Source organism: Linepithema humile, chromosome 7 (genome assembly GCF_040581485.1).
Source record: "Linepithema humile isolate Giens D197 chromosome 7, Lhum_UNIL_v1.0, whole genome shotgun sequence".
In the NCBI taxonomy this organism is placed as follows: domain Eukaryota; kingdom Metazoa; phylum Arthropoda; class Insecta; order Hymenoptera; family Formicidae; genus Linepithema; species Linepithema humile.
Window position 1 is genome coordinate 54,815 of NC_090134.1, and position 16,347 is coordinate 71,161.

A 16,347-nucleotide genomic window follows, 5' to 3' on the forward strand; every position below is an offset into this window, starting at 1 on the left:
ACATACCTGAGCACGTCAGTGGTGTACTGCGAGTCCAATGGATGAGCAGTGGGTGCGCTTTGTTGCTGAAGTAAATCGTCGCTGTTTTGCTGTATCGCGGGACTGTGCAGATGTAACGCGTTTTTCAAGAACACCGGACAGACGTTTTCCAGATGAGGACAAGCTGCCCAAAACCATGGTGGCATTCGTCCCGTTGGCGCAGTCGATACTAAATAACCGAGAGCGAGGGGTTGTTGCAGGAGTGTGCCAACTTCTTCCGTCTGTTCGGCTATCGCTATCTACAAATAAGAAGGAAAATTCGCATGTATAATTGGACATGGTGTAAATGTATATCTCTTTGCCAGAAGACAGAATCAGATAACTTTGTATGAATCATATATACATGTATATATATTTTATATTTAACAAATTTAAAGATTAATTAAATAAGATATTATTAAGTTTTTTTCTCAAACTTTAAATTTTAAATCTGAGCACTGAAATTCTAGACCATTTCCTTGTTTAAAATATAAGATTTCAATCGCAATGAAGAAAATGTAAATTCCAAATTGCTAGGCCCACCCATTTTTATAGTATAAGATTCCAGGATCGCGATTCGGATTGCACTCTGACAAACTTACTCTTGGTGCATTGCTGCACGGGAAGGGGCTACCAGGACCGTCGTGATTGCCTAAGCCCGATCCACCGCCATCTCCTCCGTGCGGTGATCCTTCCGGACGATGCGGACTTCCACTCGGGCTTTGTCCGCCGCCTGCTCCTGGCTCAGGCCAAACATTGAATATATCATTAAAATCTCCCATTCCTTCCATGCCTTCCGGCATGTCATCATTCAGAGCAGAGAACAATTCGTCATCTCCCAATTCGGGTACGTTGTGTTGTTCTTGAAACGCTGTCTGCGATGACTGAAATGTCAAATCAATAATGTTTAGAGTTTGGCTATATTTAAAATAATACATTACGTCTTTCACATTTTCCTTCAATTGCGGATTTTTTCAAATCAATGCTTGGTGAATTTCTCTCTTAATAAAACTGTCTCAATGCAATATTTTACATTATATATTTTGTTATATGTAAAACAAAGTTTTTTTTTTCTAATTAAAGTTTTATATGAAACCTATTACAAGCTAAGTGATAAATGTGATTTTATTAAATACTTGATAACTACTTTCAGAAAACTTCCTTTTTTGTTTCAACATTTTTGAAAGCAAAATATCGATTTAAAATTGATTAAAGCATCTACAGTTCAAAAAATGTATCATATGGATATTCTATAGTAAACGATTTTTCATTTGTAATTAAACTCCTTTACCTGAGTAGTAGCGGATGTAGGAAAGACAAGTATATGAGTACAAGTAACGTCTTGCGGTGTGGATAACTGGCAGTTTACAGACGCCTGACTGAATCTCTCATCGGGAGTAAATTGATCGGCCATTAATCTGAGAGTGGAATCTGGTTCGAGCGAAACTAAACACGCACTCAGTACGCAAGGTGCTGCTGAGGGATACAGGAGACTACATTGTCCACATATTTCTTTCAAATGCTTCGAGGCCTTCAACAGCGCTTTCCTAGAGAGTAACCAGCTCCATCCTTTCAGCTCACCGTGCCCAATGCGTCCTACTCGGCCTACAACTAATCTCCATGGCTGCACCTGTGACAAAAATAATTTAATATTAATTAAAAAAAGGTATGAAATGATCAATGTGTGTGTGTGTGTGTGTGTGTGTGTGTGTGTGTAGCGACGATACAAAATTTGACGAATGTAAAAACTGAATAAAAACCCAAGTCACGGTTTCTCATACATATCGAACAATATTGAAATATATCCGAGTATTCATACTCACTCGCTTTGAACAATGAACGAGTAATAGTAGTGTTGGTTTATTTTGTACTTACACCCTGGGACATTACGCTTAATATGAAGTCCATCAGCTTTTGAAGACCAATGCGCCTGGCTGAGGCGCGCTTTCTTCTCTTCCTATTGGGTATGTCAATGTTAATGGTAGCGGTCTCAAAAATTTCACCCCTGTCGTCGGTTGCGGCCGCCAGTAACCAAGACTGATCCTCGCTGAGACAGTAACTCAGGTAGAGTACTGCGCATTCCTCAGGCCTCGGCATGCCGAACGATTCCGGAGCTTCGCTTTTCGCCCGCAGCGGTGCCAGTACGAAAGCCGGTGCGTAGAGTCGGTAAGGCGCTCTGTTCCGTTCCTGACGTACAGTTGCAAGAGAATTACTAAACGACTGAAAACGATTTACATACCGTGGGTACTTTAATTTCATGCTCGTATCGCGATGCGCAAAACTATCGGTACTGTCGGATTATCCGCAACCGTGTCGTGGCAAGCAATCGATGAAGCAGTGGAATCTTACATCTTTACTCTTGAGGAAGAGATCCGCGGCGGCGGCCGTACCAAAACCAGTAAGACTTTTCACCGTGGAATTATGATTCAATAGTCGACGCCCTTGCAAGAAGACATTCAATGCTAAGGCTCTCATCTCGTCTTGAATTTTTCGCCTCTCTCGAGCCCGTCCTAATTCCATTATACTCTCCAGGGATATTATCTGATAAGCAAATTAATCATAATCTTATAATCAGGTTCGCTATTAGAGATGTATTGTTTCGCAATGCACAACTCTAAGGAAAAAGGTTCAAATTTCGAGTGTAAAAACTGAATGACTATCTAAAACAATCGCAGATAATTCAGTAATAAAATATTGTTAAATTTTTTATCAATATTTCCTCTTTCACTCAAATATATTATTACTTAAATTATTTCTTGAAACAAATCAATAAATAAGTCGTTGAATAAATTTATATCTAAAACCGTGCAAGCATTTAAAGAAAAGAATTTTCAAATAATTTCCTTCTTAGAGAAAGATAAACTTTTCCTTAAAATATAATTTGAAATATTAGCCGAGTTCTACAAGGTCTCTCATAGTGTACGCGCTAATAGTAATTTCTCCTAAATATCAAGATGTTGCATTCGACTCTCTTGGTTTTTACCTGAACATGAACATTTGATCTCATATTTTCAGGCATGCTGTTGATCGCGGAAGAGTAAGCTCTGAGTAGAGCCAGAATGGCGAGTCGTCGTCGATCCGGATCCTCGGTGCCGCCTAAAGAGAACGGCTCGACGAAATAGACCACAATAGCCGGAGGTTCGATCTCCTCTTCATCCGGACCTGTGGTCGTAGTAATCGGCGTGGTAGTGGTTGTGGTTTGCGAGGTCGGTGTTGTATTGCCAGTGGTCGTAGTAGTGGTAGTGGTTTGGTTTGTCGCTGTGCTTGAAGAAGGAGTCTCGCTCCGCGCTGGATTTTCTCCTTCTGCAAAAAAAAAGCAACAAGCCTGGCTGGATGCACGATCCGACGTGATACGCGTATCGTAGCTAAATTTAAAATATTCAACATATTATAAAACGTACCAACAGACTCGGGTTTGGTCGTTAATACGTCAGGTGTAGCCGGCATCGTGTCGGAAACGGGAATAGTGGGTTGCGGCTGCTGCTGTTTATTGGGCGATTGTGTATCGCCGGGGTCTAACAAACTACGATCTTGTATGATCTGTGTCAAATATGGCGCTAACCGATGGTTACACGCTTGGGCGTACAACCTTAACAATTCGCCTATATGATTCTCTCCTAGAACCTTGAACCAATCGTCCGTCGCTTGCTTCGCCAGTTTCTGCGCGGTAGATTTGCCGACGCGTAAGATTCCATCACGCAGCTGTTTCGAAATTGGCGTATGTCTTCCTAATCGGCAGATCTGCGGCGAATTAAACATAAAAGTTTGCACTTTAGTGCATTCCTTCATTACAAGTCGAGTAAAATTAATTAAGCAAAGAAAATTGAGCAAAAAAGTCAATTTCAACATTTTTCAAGTACATTTATTTTAGGAGAACGTTAGAAATAAAATTCCACGGTGTAATAACATTTTTGCTTACCTCGTACGTGCAGGACAACTCCCGGAAGAACGATTTGACTCTATTAATGATACAGTCGCTGTCGGGTGCGACAACCACGTAAGCGACATCTCTGGGTCCAGCAAACGGCTCTAACGACAGCTTTTCCCAGAAGCAAACGGCATACGGCGACAACGACAGCCAATCGCGATCGTATCCGACGACTAGAGCCGGTATTGGTTGCGGCTCGCAACGATCGTCGGTGCCACGGCCGGCCAAGCGATGGAACTGTCGCCATGTGAGTGGCCCGTCGACGGTGTACGGTGCCTCCCACATGCGTGTCGTGCACTTCTTCTGCACTGCGTCCTGGAGCAGGGGCTGTAGCGATCTCATCATCCGCACAATGTCGCCGCTACATTGGGGACCCCGCGCTCTCAGAAACACCCATCGATGTACGCCGTTCACGCGCGCCGCCCTCTCGTTATGCGTGCCGTCAAGTTTGCCCTGGTCGAGCGCCGCGACGCATACCTCGTTACTATCATTGAACTCCAGCGTGTTCACCGTCGGCGTTAGCGTCGGGTAGCTCTTCGTGGTGGCACATAATCTGGCCGCACGATACAGACTGCTGGCCGAGCTTTGAATGATCAAGCATTGTTCGCGTAATAATTCGAGAACGTTCGGCGGTATCGTGTCGAGACCCTCCGGGGTCGCTTTCGTGTTAGGACACGCGACTGCGGTAAGCGAGCCCTTCTTCTTCTCGGCCGGGTCCTCGGCGATTCCCGTAATCTCCATCTCGTCCTCGTAGAACAAACCGGCTCGGTGCGCCAGTCGACGATTCACCACGGCGCTGAAACCGCAGCTGCATCGAATCGGATCGTCGTCTTGAAAAAGCGCGGAGCCAGCCCATGAATTGCTAAGGTAAACGCCCGCGTCGGCGCCCTTGATATTGCCCACAACCTTGGGTCCGGCATTGCACACGCACAGACTGCAGCTGTCGAAATTGTGATCGCGAAAGATGTTGAGTGCCGTGTCGCCCAGAAGAATGTTCACCACGAGGGAATTCGATTCGGGCGCGCGAACGGGTCCCGGTGTGTCTGCCTCGATGCTGTTCAGATTTTTGTTGAGATATGAGGAGGTGGTGGAAGTGGCTGGGCTCGGTTGATCGTATGGAGGTGGCGGTGGTCTACCAGAAAGAGTGGCCGAACGATATGGTGGCGCTGGACTTGCCGGACAAGGCTGTTGTTGTTGCGATTGCTGTTGCGACTGTTGTTGCTGCGATTGTTGCGGTTGTTGTTGCTGCGATTGTTGCGGTTGTTGTTGCGGCGGTTGTTGTTGCTGCTGCTGTTGCTGCTGCTGCTGTTGTTGTTGCTGCTGCTGCTGCTGCTGCTGCTGCTGCTGCTGCTGCTGCTGCTGTTGTTGCTGCTGCTGCTGTTGCGACTGTTGTTGCACAGATCCGGGCCGAGTTGGTGGAAGAGATTTGTCCGCCTGATTGGTGGAAGCAGGATTGCACTGCCAGGAAGGTCTATACACGCAGTGCGATGGCAGTGTGATGGATGGCAGAGATTGGCTAGGCAGATTCGTGAGGGGTGCGTACTTGGAAGAACCGACCATCTTGCAGATGGCCGCTGGCTTGAACACGTAAGACCAATCGTCGATTGGTTCCTCTTGCGGAGAGCCCATATTGGGATAGATGTCGGGCATGTGTCTAAGTGGTCGCGCGGGCATCATCAACTCAGTTTGGTCCATGAGGGGGTCGCTCAGCTGGCAAGGTGAAGCAACCGGATTATGCTCGAGAGACGGTGGAGTAGGAAACATCTTTGAAAGTTCTTCCGGTCTCAGCACCGTGACTCCACGATTATTATTCTTGCTCGCACCGTCTATCCTCGTTTCCTCGTGTAATCCTCCGGACTTGTTTGAGCCTGGCGGTGTTTGTATTTGAAGCTGATTCAAATTCTGCAAATATAAAAAACACCTCATTCATCATCCATTAGGTTTTTCAAGCATGTTGCAAACATGGGTTTCCGCAGTTAGTTCCTTACTTTTGTTCGCACTTTTGTCACACATGAGATTACAATAATTTAATTACTTCCAACAGTGCGAGTACGAACTTACCGTTTCATCGCTGGAAGTATCAGGATCTGAATTGTCGAATATTTGATCTAGATCTTTGTAAGATGGCTGAAGACCCTCGCTGGTGAATAGAGATCCCGGTTTCGTTGGGTCATCCCTTTGTCGTCTGAGACCGTCAACATTCGTGCCGTTTTCTTCGCCGGTCGCATCAAATTCGTACGGATCGTTTCTTCTTCCGATACATTCGCCCTAATATTACGAAATACAACATGTGTTCTCGACAAATTTTAATAGACCAAAGTTTATATAATAAAAGTCTTTGTCGTCAATTTTGAAAATTGAGCGCTTCTTGGTACAGGACAAATACAACATCAACAGCAGATGATGAATGGACATTTTCAAAATCTTCAATACTTTTCTAATATTCCAAGTTAATAAAAAAATATTATTAATAAATAAAAAACCTAAAGTTTCTTTTGCTCTTTAAAAAATTGACACTTTTGACAAAGACTGTTATGGCACGATAGAGGAAAGCAGATTCATCTTGTCCCGGTTTCTTCCACTAACAATAATACTTACAGTCGCGACAGGTTCTTGTTTGATTTCCAATTTAGGAGCAAGTTGAGACGGAGGCGTCTGAGAGTTGATCGGTGGATACAGAGTGTTGCTTCGATTGATCGGAGGGCTGGTGATATTCATGGACTTGAAACGCTTCACAGGATGATCCAACCATGCTTCCTGAAGCGAATAATCGTAGAGCCAGGAAAGAGGTCGCTCGTCTTCTAAGAGAGCACCCTCGTACTCCCTAGACGTCAAGATCGGTCGTTTCAGTATCGGTCCGGGAACTGACGGACTGTGCACTTGGTTGTTGCACGCGGAAGAAGTGGACTTGGGCCCTTGCGACGGGGTCAGAGGTGGGGCAGTGTTTGTGTGACTGGGTGGAGGTTGCGGACTGAGAGTCGGCATCGTAGGCTCTGCCGGCGGGACCGACGCCGGCTCAGAGTGCGGAGTCAGAAGGGGCGACGGTGCCGGTGAACCTGGCGAGCCAACTGACGGTACCGGTAGACAATCTCCTCCCGTCGGTGGTCCGCGTGAATATGATGGTGGACCTCCTGGTGGCGTACTAGGTGCTTCCGTTCTACTCGGTACCGACCTATACGATTTTTAAGCAGACCGATTATGTATGACGTTCCCCACGAGTCCTTGTCATGATATACCGCGGAAACGGAATTAGTAGTCGAGTGTCAAACGAATGAGAGAACGTTAAGTAATAATATTTTAAACATTTTAGAAAAGACTAACCGCTCTATTACATATAAACATATAAATTTTATCTATCATGTGACACCTTAGATCAATCTCCTTAAATCAAAGCTATTTCAAAGAGATAAAAATTGTACGTTAAGTATTGCTTTAAAGCAGCGATACATTTCTATGAAACTTTTCTTAACGTATTACTTAATATCATTACTGACAATTAATGATTATATATTTAGTATATGCGCGACGTATCATTGAGATGATGAATCGTTTGAGAGCAAGCATATGCGGCGTCTGTTGAGACTTTAAGTGTGCGTGACTATGAATAGAAGCTTATTACAGATACATGTTATAAATGACTAGAAGTGAAAATTTATAAAGCGAAATAAATACTAAAAATATCTTCGGACAATATTCACATGCACTTGTTACGCTACGTTACATGTATAATGCAAGTAAAATAAATAACTAAATGAGAGGAAGATATATGCTGGGATGTGAAATAGCACTACCAATCATATATATAAATCATATGTAAAGCTCAGATACCATCTGCTATTGAATCATGCACATGAAAACACTTTTAGATCGACAAATTACAGATCGTCAAAGTTCATTGACTGAGTTCTGTCTCTTGCTTTTGCTTTTTATAGCGAAACAGTTCATAAAAATAATTGATTAAGGAATCGCATTCCTTTTGTATAAAATTTGCTATTTATATTATTCATTAACGTTAAGTATATGTATATATGCATATACTATACCGCCATAGTGTGTATGCAAACAATTGATAGCCTTATACCTTAGGATAAATGAGACATGTATTGACATTAAGAGATTAACTACTACCATTTATAACTACTGAAAAATTCCAGTGTACTCAGTGAAATGAGATTTGTGCAGTTTTACCGTCGCAAATGTAAAAATATTAGTCTGTCATTTTGTCCTTCTTCACGCCCGACGCAATTGCGGTTAAGACACATGCTTTACACCTTTGTGAAACAGTAAAATAAAATCTGATTAATGCGTTATATCGTGCATCGAGTTATTTCAAAGAATTATATAATGGAATTTGTCAAAAGCGATGAATCTGCATGTGAAGTTATGGGGTATCATTATGATCATATGTAAATCTGGCGTTATTGCATAATAACTAATTAAGAGAAATGACTAAGATGATTTTCTCTTTCTCTCTCTCTCTCTCTCGCTCGCTCGCTCGCTCGCTCGCTCTCCCTCTCCCTCTCTCTTCCTCTCTCTTCGTATATCTCGGGGCCCAGAAATTACCCACCTGGGGGCATTAGCAGGGACAGAGGGACAAGCGTCCCACTGGGTGGTAGAGCGTCGATGAAACGGTACGACCCTCCGTCCACCTTTATCTACCCTCTCCCTCTGAACTTGAGAGGAGGCCAGACTCTTCCAACCCCCGGGGGTCGTATACCTGCAACCGATGTATTTAACATCTCGTTTCTTTGCGAATGCATCTTCCTTATCACTTCATTTTATAGAGTCCTGAAGCAACAATTATTTTATCCAGATCATCGGCGTAAGATAACATGTTACAATTATTTCAAACTTTATCTCTTCAATTCAAGTTCAAGTAATATCAGTAATAAATTAATGTTAACACTATGAAAACAATGTTTGCATGTAACAGTTTGCAAATTCTTCAAACGTTAAGATAAAAGTCAAGCAATCATCGCAAATTTAAAAGTCGAGGAAAAATTGTTAGCTACGGTATATCATTTTAAGCTAATTTTGCCCCTAATTTAAAATTAGATTAAACAGCTAGAGAAAAATACACATGGCGACTAGAAAGAGCAGCTAATTTTTCCACTCAAGTAGAATACTTCAGGGCCCTTTATAGCTTGGTTGGAATTATACTAATATCTTGATAAATATACTCGATCCTAAACAACATGTTCTTTTATACAAGTTCAAATGCAACGCATAATAATTGTAAGAATCGTTTAATAATAATTACAAGTTCTCAACAATCATTTTTCTTGTTTGCAGTTGTAATGATCAATTATTTGTCTTTGTTTGTTTTGTTACCTCAGAACTATAGATAAAAAATGTAATAAATTTTAGATAGATGTGGCTCTAATAATAAATGTGTCGATAAGTTGATCACTGAGAATAATTGCATTTGAACCACCTTGAAAAATTAAATTTCCATGCACACATTACTACAACAGCCATCACACACTACTACCTCATTTATAACAATTTAAACATTCAACATTTCTATATATTCTGTGCTATAACATGCAAACAGAAACTAATATGATGACAAATATTACTAACATTATTACTGACACAATATAGCAAAAATTAAATGTTTACCATGCTGCTCGATAAACTATTTATATAAAAATTGAAAATTGATTTAAACTTATTACTGACCATGTACAGTGATCAAGACATAATCGAATATTTGTCTTCTTTAACCAATAATACAGTAATAATTCGTATAGTAAACAATTCATTTTTGCGATCCAATCAAAATCCAAGGAATAGGAATTTAAGAACAGTGTCTTGCACGATGCAGTAAAATTGAAATTAGAAAGATAAGAATTTCCGTTATTCTTACTTCGAACATGAACAGGTACAGGAAGACTTTTGCGTCGGTTCCACAAATGTCCAAGTTCCAGGTTCCGTGGAAGATTCTGTCTTGGAAGCGGGCACCGGTGAACTCAAAGTACATTCTGCCCACACACGTTCCGGCAATTCGGTAGCTGCACTCAGTTCCTGTTGCGTCAAGAGAGGTCGTTCGCAGGTGACGGGACTGCTTGGCGGTGAGAGAGGAGTTTCCGGTGGCGTATCATCCATATCCGTAACCAAGACGTAACAAGAAGGATAACGCATGCGCACGCCACCGACGAGGACCTCCACAAGGGGTGGAAGCCCAGTCTCCGGATTGTTGCCGGTACTGATCGGATAGAAGTGTTTCCATTCTTCGAGAAGTTGACTATCCATACGGCTCACTTGACCAGTTAATGTGCCCGCTAGTCCGTAAGGAGCTAGGATCACTGCGGAATAAAGTAAGATAAAAACATTCGCATGAATAATCACTCAATCTTTTCTCATGTTGTGTTTTTATCAGAGCTGAGAGACCCTGGATTTTCTACGCTTTTCTACGTAGCAAACGATATTTACCCTTAACACCAGATTGGGAGGTCTGAGTACGTTGTAGACATGTCTTTGTGAGATGTCGCACTGCAGGATGCTGCCTAACGTCTACACTCGCACACACAGTACTTTCTCCATGAACAAAGAATGCAAACGAGAACGACAAGTGGCTGCTGCAAAAACAATTAATGTGTTTAAGTATTTCTTAAGATAAATTTGATTCTCTCTTACTCATATAAGCTGATACCATATTATGAATAACAAGATAAAGTATAACGGAAGGATATAATTATACATTTTCTTGTTTATCACTTGAGACGAATATCTAGGTGTTCCGACGTCATGACTGTGTGGATTAGAAAATCTAAAACTAAACTTCTATTCCCTAATTTAATATTTACATAGTTTTGAAACATGATCCACAAATATGTAGATACATCCTGAGTACATCTTGAATATGTTTAATAACTTTTATAGTGCAACATAATGATGCTAATCGTATCACATGCTTCTGTTTTCTCAGGGAAATACTCCCAGAATAAGATAAAATACCTACTGTTGCTCCAATATATTGAAACGTATGAAACAAAATGGCGTTGTTGAATAAACGTACCTGCTGCAACGGTGTTTCTCGTAGCCATTGTAAGGTTGCACAAACCACTTTCCTAAGCGAACGAAGTCACGGGATAGCAAACACCGTTCGATCAAGTTATGCAGAGCCTTGAAAAGAAGCGACCGGCATTCGTACGACAATCCGCTTTCCCAAGAACCTTGTTCACTTTCTGTAACGAGTAAATAATAAAATCATAAAAAAAACTGTTCAAGTCGATTTAGTGTTATCACGTTGTTTCTTATGCTATGTGCAATGAACGTATAGGAACTGCAAGACTTTTTAATATAATCGGTTTCGAAAAATGCGCAGAAAGAAACAATTAGACTGTTATTTTTGTTCTAATTCAACGAGAAAAACCGCAAAATATCTTCTTTCGATATAAAAAAAAATATATACATATATATATATATTTGCACACGATATTATATATTCAATTATCGCAGTTGTACAGTAGGGAAAATAAAATCCGTTTTTATTTGTCGAGCGAGCAGGTCACGCGCATCCGAATGGTGGCGGAATTTAGCGTGAAAGTAATGCGATTCGCGTATAAAATCACAGCAAGTCACGTCGACTGACGGCGAGCGTTCCGCGGAAGGCAGAAGAGAAGTTGACCGAGAAAACTGAAAAGTTCTAGAATCCTGAGTCGCTCGGGCCAGCTTTCCCCTGATTTTGTTCTCACGCGAACGCTTCGAAACACGCGGGAACATAATTTTACGAATCCACCTGCTAAAAGCACGAGTGCAACATTACTATTTCGTTGTAATATATTTGATTAAAATTGTAAAATTTAAAAAGACTATAAAGAGAATTTCTCCCAAGAGGACTTTCTTCCGCTAGCTTTCTTTCAACTGCAGCTGTATATAGAAACAATTTAATGCCAGGGAATTGTTAAACATACTTGGAAGACAACATACTCCACAGAAGGACTCTACGGTCCATAATGTGGTTTAGCTGACAGTGCAACTCTTATAAGGCACACGCTGCAGCTACATTTCTCTACGCGTACCGTAACGTTGAGAATCACTGGGTAGGAGAACACGTGTTCTGTCGATCGATATGACCGGAGCCCGAGGGAGTTGCATTTCTCATGGACCACTAGCCGCGGTGGTCTCGTTGCAACCTGCGTCTCCCAAAATCCCGAACGTTCAACGATCGAAAAACTTCCATCGCAATAGTCATTGACAATAAAATATTTTATCGTTAAAAAGCGCCTTCTCTATTGCTTAATCGCTTCATCGTACGTACATAATAGTTCGTACATTTGTTCGCCTATTAGTATCTACTTAAAAATTAATGATTGCGTAACAATAACTCGCGCGATAGTAAAAGACAGCATTATACATTCATCAATCCTATTCCTCGCACGATTATAAACTAATAATTCGAAAATGCTCGCCTCTCGCCGCGAAAAGAAATCGATACTCGATAAGAGCGCAGGTGCGTCCGACAGGCCTTATCTCAAATCTCTGACATGTCATCGCGAATGATGAATTTTGATTTCATGACAACGACTGTCGCGCGATTGTCACGGTCCACCGCGATGCCGAGTTTTTAGTTCCAACGTTTGGTTCGCCGTTTGGTCGGCTATAGCCGCTGTTTCGCAATTGGTGCACTCCGGCGCAGCGCGGCGCGATGCACAACACAGTAGATCTATACGTTGCGCGCTGCAACGAGTTGCAGACAAGTGCATGGTTCAGCGACCCCGTGTCGAGAAACGCCGCCGGGGCCCCGGTCTGGCGCGGCGCGGCGCGGCTCGAACGCTGGCCCGTTGCACGACGACATTACCCGCTGCGGCGGTCGTGTAACGCACACCTTTTGCAGAAAAGCACGGCGGCGGTGTCGCCGTCGATTAAGGTCATATAGCGCAGGAACAAAACTTAAATAATACAACTTGGACAGTAAAGACTGCAGTTGAAAAAAAGAAAAAAAAATTACTCGAGCGCATGAAGCAAATCGATCACAGTTTGAACATTCTCCTCGGTCTAACTATTCTCGAGACTCTGCTCGATTGTGGATGGTGGATGAATTCGTTCACTACTTAGTTTGTTAAACGTGAGTCTTCTCCTTGACCTAATCTATTCCCGAGAATAGTATTTACAATAGTTGACTCACATTTGTAGCTCAAGCCTTTCCCTCTTTATCCCTTCTCGCTTTGCTCTAAACAAGTGTTTCCAAACGCCACCAATTCTCATTATCTGCTTATAAGTTTCTTTCGAAGCAAACTAGGATGCAAATGTATCGTCTTTGTTATGATTAAATTTTACATCGTAGGAAAATTATTTCAAGCAAATTAATATCCAGAATGTCCTATCGATTAAATAACACAATCATTTTCATGCAAATGCTTTCATAATTGTTGTTTAGTTTCCAATCTGCCTTCAAAAAATGTATAAGAATTTATTGAGATAATAACAAAAATCAATCAATTAATTTTAAACGGTTCGAAATGATGAAATAAATTACGAAATAAGTTCAAGAGAATTCGCGCTATCAAGTTCGCAGCTTGCGTTGCACACTTATTACGAGATCAAGCGGGATCGTTTCATGGTATAGAAGAAGAATAATGCATTTGAGTGATAATTTTATGTGTGATTCACGGATTAACGCGCGTTTTTATGCGCCGCTGCCTATCGCGGCAATCTAAAGACTAAGAAAATTTCACTTTTAATGCTATTCTTTCTTTCTGCAACTTGGATGGTTTTGTTTCTATTTCGTGATATTGTTGTACGTGTGTGACTAAGATTTTTGCTCGTCAAACACATTTGCAAATCCGTTAACGCAACACTGGTAGTCCCTTTCGTGTCTCTCACATGTCGAAACTTCCTCTTGGAAAGTACGTAATAAAAGTTAGCTTAGTCACGGTCTCCTTGTTGGCATTAGGTAAAGCACTGTACAACAGCATATATAAACATCGCGTAATTGCTACCTTCGGTTCTTCACGTATACGATATACTGTGTGTATCGCGTCAAATCATTAGGAATCGAGACCATCAGTTTGCCCCATCAATTAAATAACAATGCAATCATCTTCAAGCGGATGTTTTCCGGATGGCTATCATCTTATTCGTGATTTATCGTTTCCAAAAAGTATATTATTTATTTACTGGGACAATGTTATCATGAAAATTGTCAAAATTTTTTAAACGCTTTGAATTACGAAGATAAATTATGAAAGAAGTTGGAGAGAATAAATTAGAAACAAATTCCTTAGCCCGCGTATATCTGCATAATCTAGCGAAAGAGAGTCTTGCGTTGTTCCGTAAGGTTCAGCTTCCGGGACGAACTCGGCGTGGCCGAGGGAGAGATATACTGACCGCAAGCGATGAGCTCCGGCGATACGAGACCGGAGAGATCGGGTTCCTCGCCGTACCAAAAGATCCAGAGCTCCTTGGCAGCGGTGAGAGAGAGCGGCGGAGGCGCAGGCGAGGGCGCGATGCCCAGGTCGAAGATGCCAGCTCCAGGCGCCGAAGCGGCGGCGGTGGCGGCCGCTGCCGGGCCGGAGGTGGCCGGCGTGGCGGCCACTCGTCGCCACACGCACAGAATGTCACCAGCTAAGCATCGTGAGAAACTCGACAGCACCGGGTCCTCCAGAGGAGTGCCACCGAATCCACCGGTTACCTCGCCCCACACGAGCTTCCTCCATTTAATACCGCAGAGGGACGTCTGTTGAACACAATAGTAATAATTGGTAATTAGTAGATATTAAAGTAAGGTAGGGCATTCTTTAGAATTATAAAGAGAATCACGATTTTGCGGAGCAACGAAAGAGAGCAGGTATTTATCGCAAGTAAATTGCTTTGCTGTGCGCAAATTTAGATTAAATTTGTAAGCTTCTTAATATTTTGTCACACTCCTTGTCGAATAAAGAAAGAATTTCAAACAACAAATTAAAAAAAGTATTAAAAAGAAATGAAAAGTTAATTGACCAATTACAAAATCAAAGTAAAATTTTCAACACGTTTAACGAGAAACGTGCTTCTCTCAGCACCCAAGTCCCGAATTGTTTGAAAATTCCTTAATGTCCCGAAGCGAAAGAAAATTCTTTAAGAATTCCAAGATTACTTCAGATATATTCTGCTTTGAAGAATCGTACTAATAACTTAACAATGTATCATGCGTCTTTTCTAATATTCGACGGATTTTCCCCGACATTTCGAAATTTCCATATTGATTCGCAGCAAGTATATGATTTTCTGCATCTTTCATACGATAAATCTAATCAGCCTGGTGCACTAGGGGGAGTACCAATAGAAACGTATCATCTAAAAATGTGACGTGCATACGTGCGCGGTCGAACAAAAGATAACATTGACCATGACCGGTTGGTAGCTGTAACGCGAACGCGAACGCGAACGCGAAGACGTTAAATCGCTTGGTAATAAATTATGCTTTGAAAGCGGCAAAACATGCATTACCCAGTAAAATACATGTATACAGCAAACGGCACGGCTGTTGGTCATCGAGAAAGCAACATCGGGTCGGTCCTTGACCTTACGATACGGTGTTTCTATTTGTCACGCGACGTGACAAGTCGCTAATTTATTCAAACGTATATTATCACGTACAATCACGCCGCGATGGATTTCGACAAATAAACAGCGCAGCTGATTTGCTAATTGCACTCACCCGCTAATTGCAATTGATTAATGCATTTCAAACAGCAACTATTTCACTCGGGATTGATCGATTGACCATTTAATTAGGATAATGTACACATTTCGAATGAGAAATCTTTTTATTATAAACGTCTACACACTCGCGTTCAGATTCTAATTAGCTCCCTCTCGTCTCTTTTACTTGTACAACAAAATAACGAAAGGTATATTTATTCTCTTATTGTATCTCTTCTGCAGAATAATGTGTAGCATTGACCGCATTATATTGTATAAGGTCAAAACCGTGATCTCGATCCGTCTGTATTTGTTGCAACGCATTAATGGAAAATGCCTTATATCCGTTAACGAGAGTCCATTCACCCCGATTTGGTATCTTCATCGCACCTGATTCGCACGCTTTCCAGCCGCGCTGCCGTCCCTTGCGATTAGTCGGTGTCGCGGTCAACGGCGAGTCATCGACGCGCGTCAGAGTCGATCGTACGAACGCGTGCGCGACTCGCGTCGTGCTGGTTCCGAGATGCGCGCGCGTAAATTCTGATTCATAACAATAGAACGATATGTACGTATGAAATATGTAGGAAATTTATCAATAGCTATTTATAAAAGCGCAAGAAATGTTTGACCGTATATGCAAATATTTTTCATGAAAAAATCAATGTTGCAATTTTGTTGATATGGAAATTTTTTACGTCAAGTACAGTAAGTATCAACTAACTATTCGGAGAATTTTCGAAAATTATTTCGTTTTAGCGTGGCTTTCAGCG

General features: G+C 41.9%; 1 protein-coding gene and 1 long non-coding RNA gene across 4 annotated transcripts in view; one reads left to right on the top strand and one right to left on the bottom strand.

Moving 5' to 3' along the window:
- Window positions 1–16,347, bottom strand: part of skd (mediator complex subunit skuld) — a 30,310-nt gene that overhangs the window by 2,216 nt on the left and 11,747 nt on the right. Inside the window, exons 2-16 of one of the 3 annotated variants that reach the window (XM_012377759.2) lie at window positions 14,282–14,630; window positions 10,968–11,136; window positions 10,382–10,524; window positions 9,816–10,254; window positions 8,514–8,663; window positions 6,545–7,118; window positions 6,008–6,214; window positions 3,938–5,848; window positions 3,420–3,759; window positions 3,002–3,321; window positions 2,368–2,559; window positions 1,894–2,205; window positions 1,310–1,648; window positions 621–902; window positions 7–278 (exon numbers count right to left, since the gene is read on the bottom strand). In XM_012377759.2, coding sequence (XP_012233182.1) covers window positions 7–278; window positions 621–902; window positions 1,310–1,648; window positions 1,894–2,205; window positions 2,368–2,559; window positions 3,002–3,321; window positions 3,420–3,759; window positions 3,938–5,848; window positions 6,008–6,214; window positions 6,545–7,118; window positions 8,514–8,663; window positions 9,816–10,254; window positions 10,382–10,524; window positions 10,968–11,136; window positions 14,282–14,630 — 5,999 coding nt within the window. Of the gene's footprint in view, window positions 1–6; window positions 279–620; window positions 903–1,309; window positions 1,649–1,893; window positions 2,206–2,367; window positions 2,560–3,001; window positions 3,322–3,419; window positions 3,760–3,937; window positions 5,849–6,007; window positions 6,215–6,544; window positions 7,119–8,513; window positions 8,664–9,815; window positions 10,255–10,381; window positions 10,528–10,967; window positions 11,137–14,281; window positions 14,631–16,347 lie in introns of all 3 variants that reach the window. The other 2 variants (XM_012377758.2, XM_012377760.2) reach the window with 2 other exon arrangements.
- Window positions 10,133–11,178, top strand: LOC137001154 (uncharacterized). Its single transcript, XR_010891278.1, has 2 exons — window positions 10,133–10,266; window positions 10,329–11,178. It is a non-coding gene; the product is annotated as an uncharacterized lncRNA (long non-coding RNA).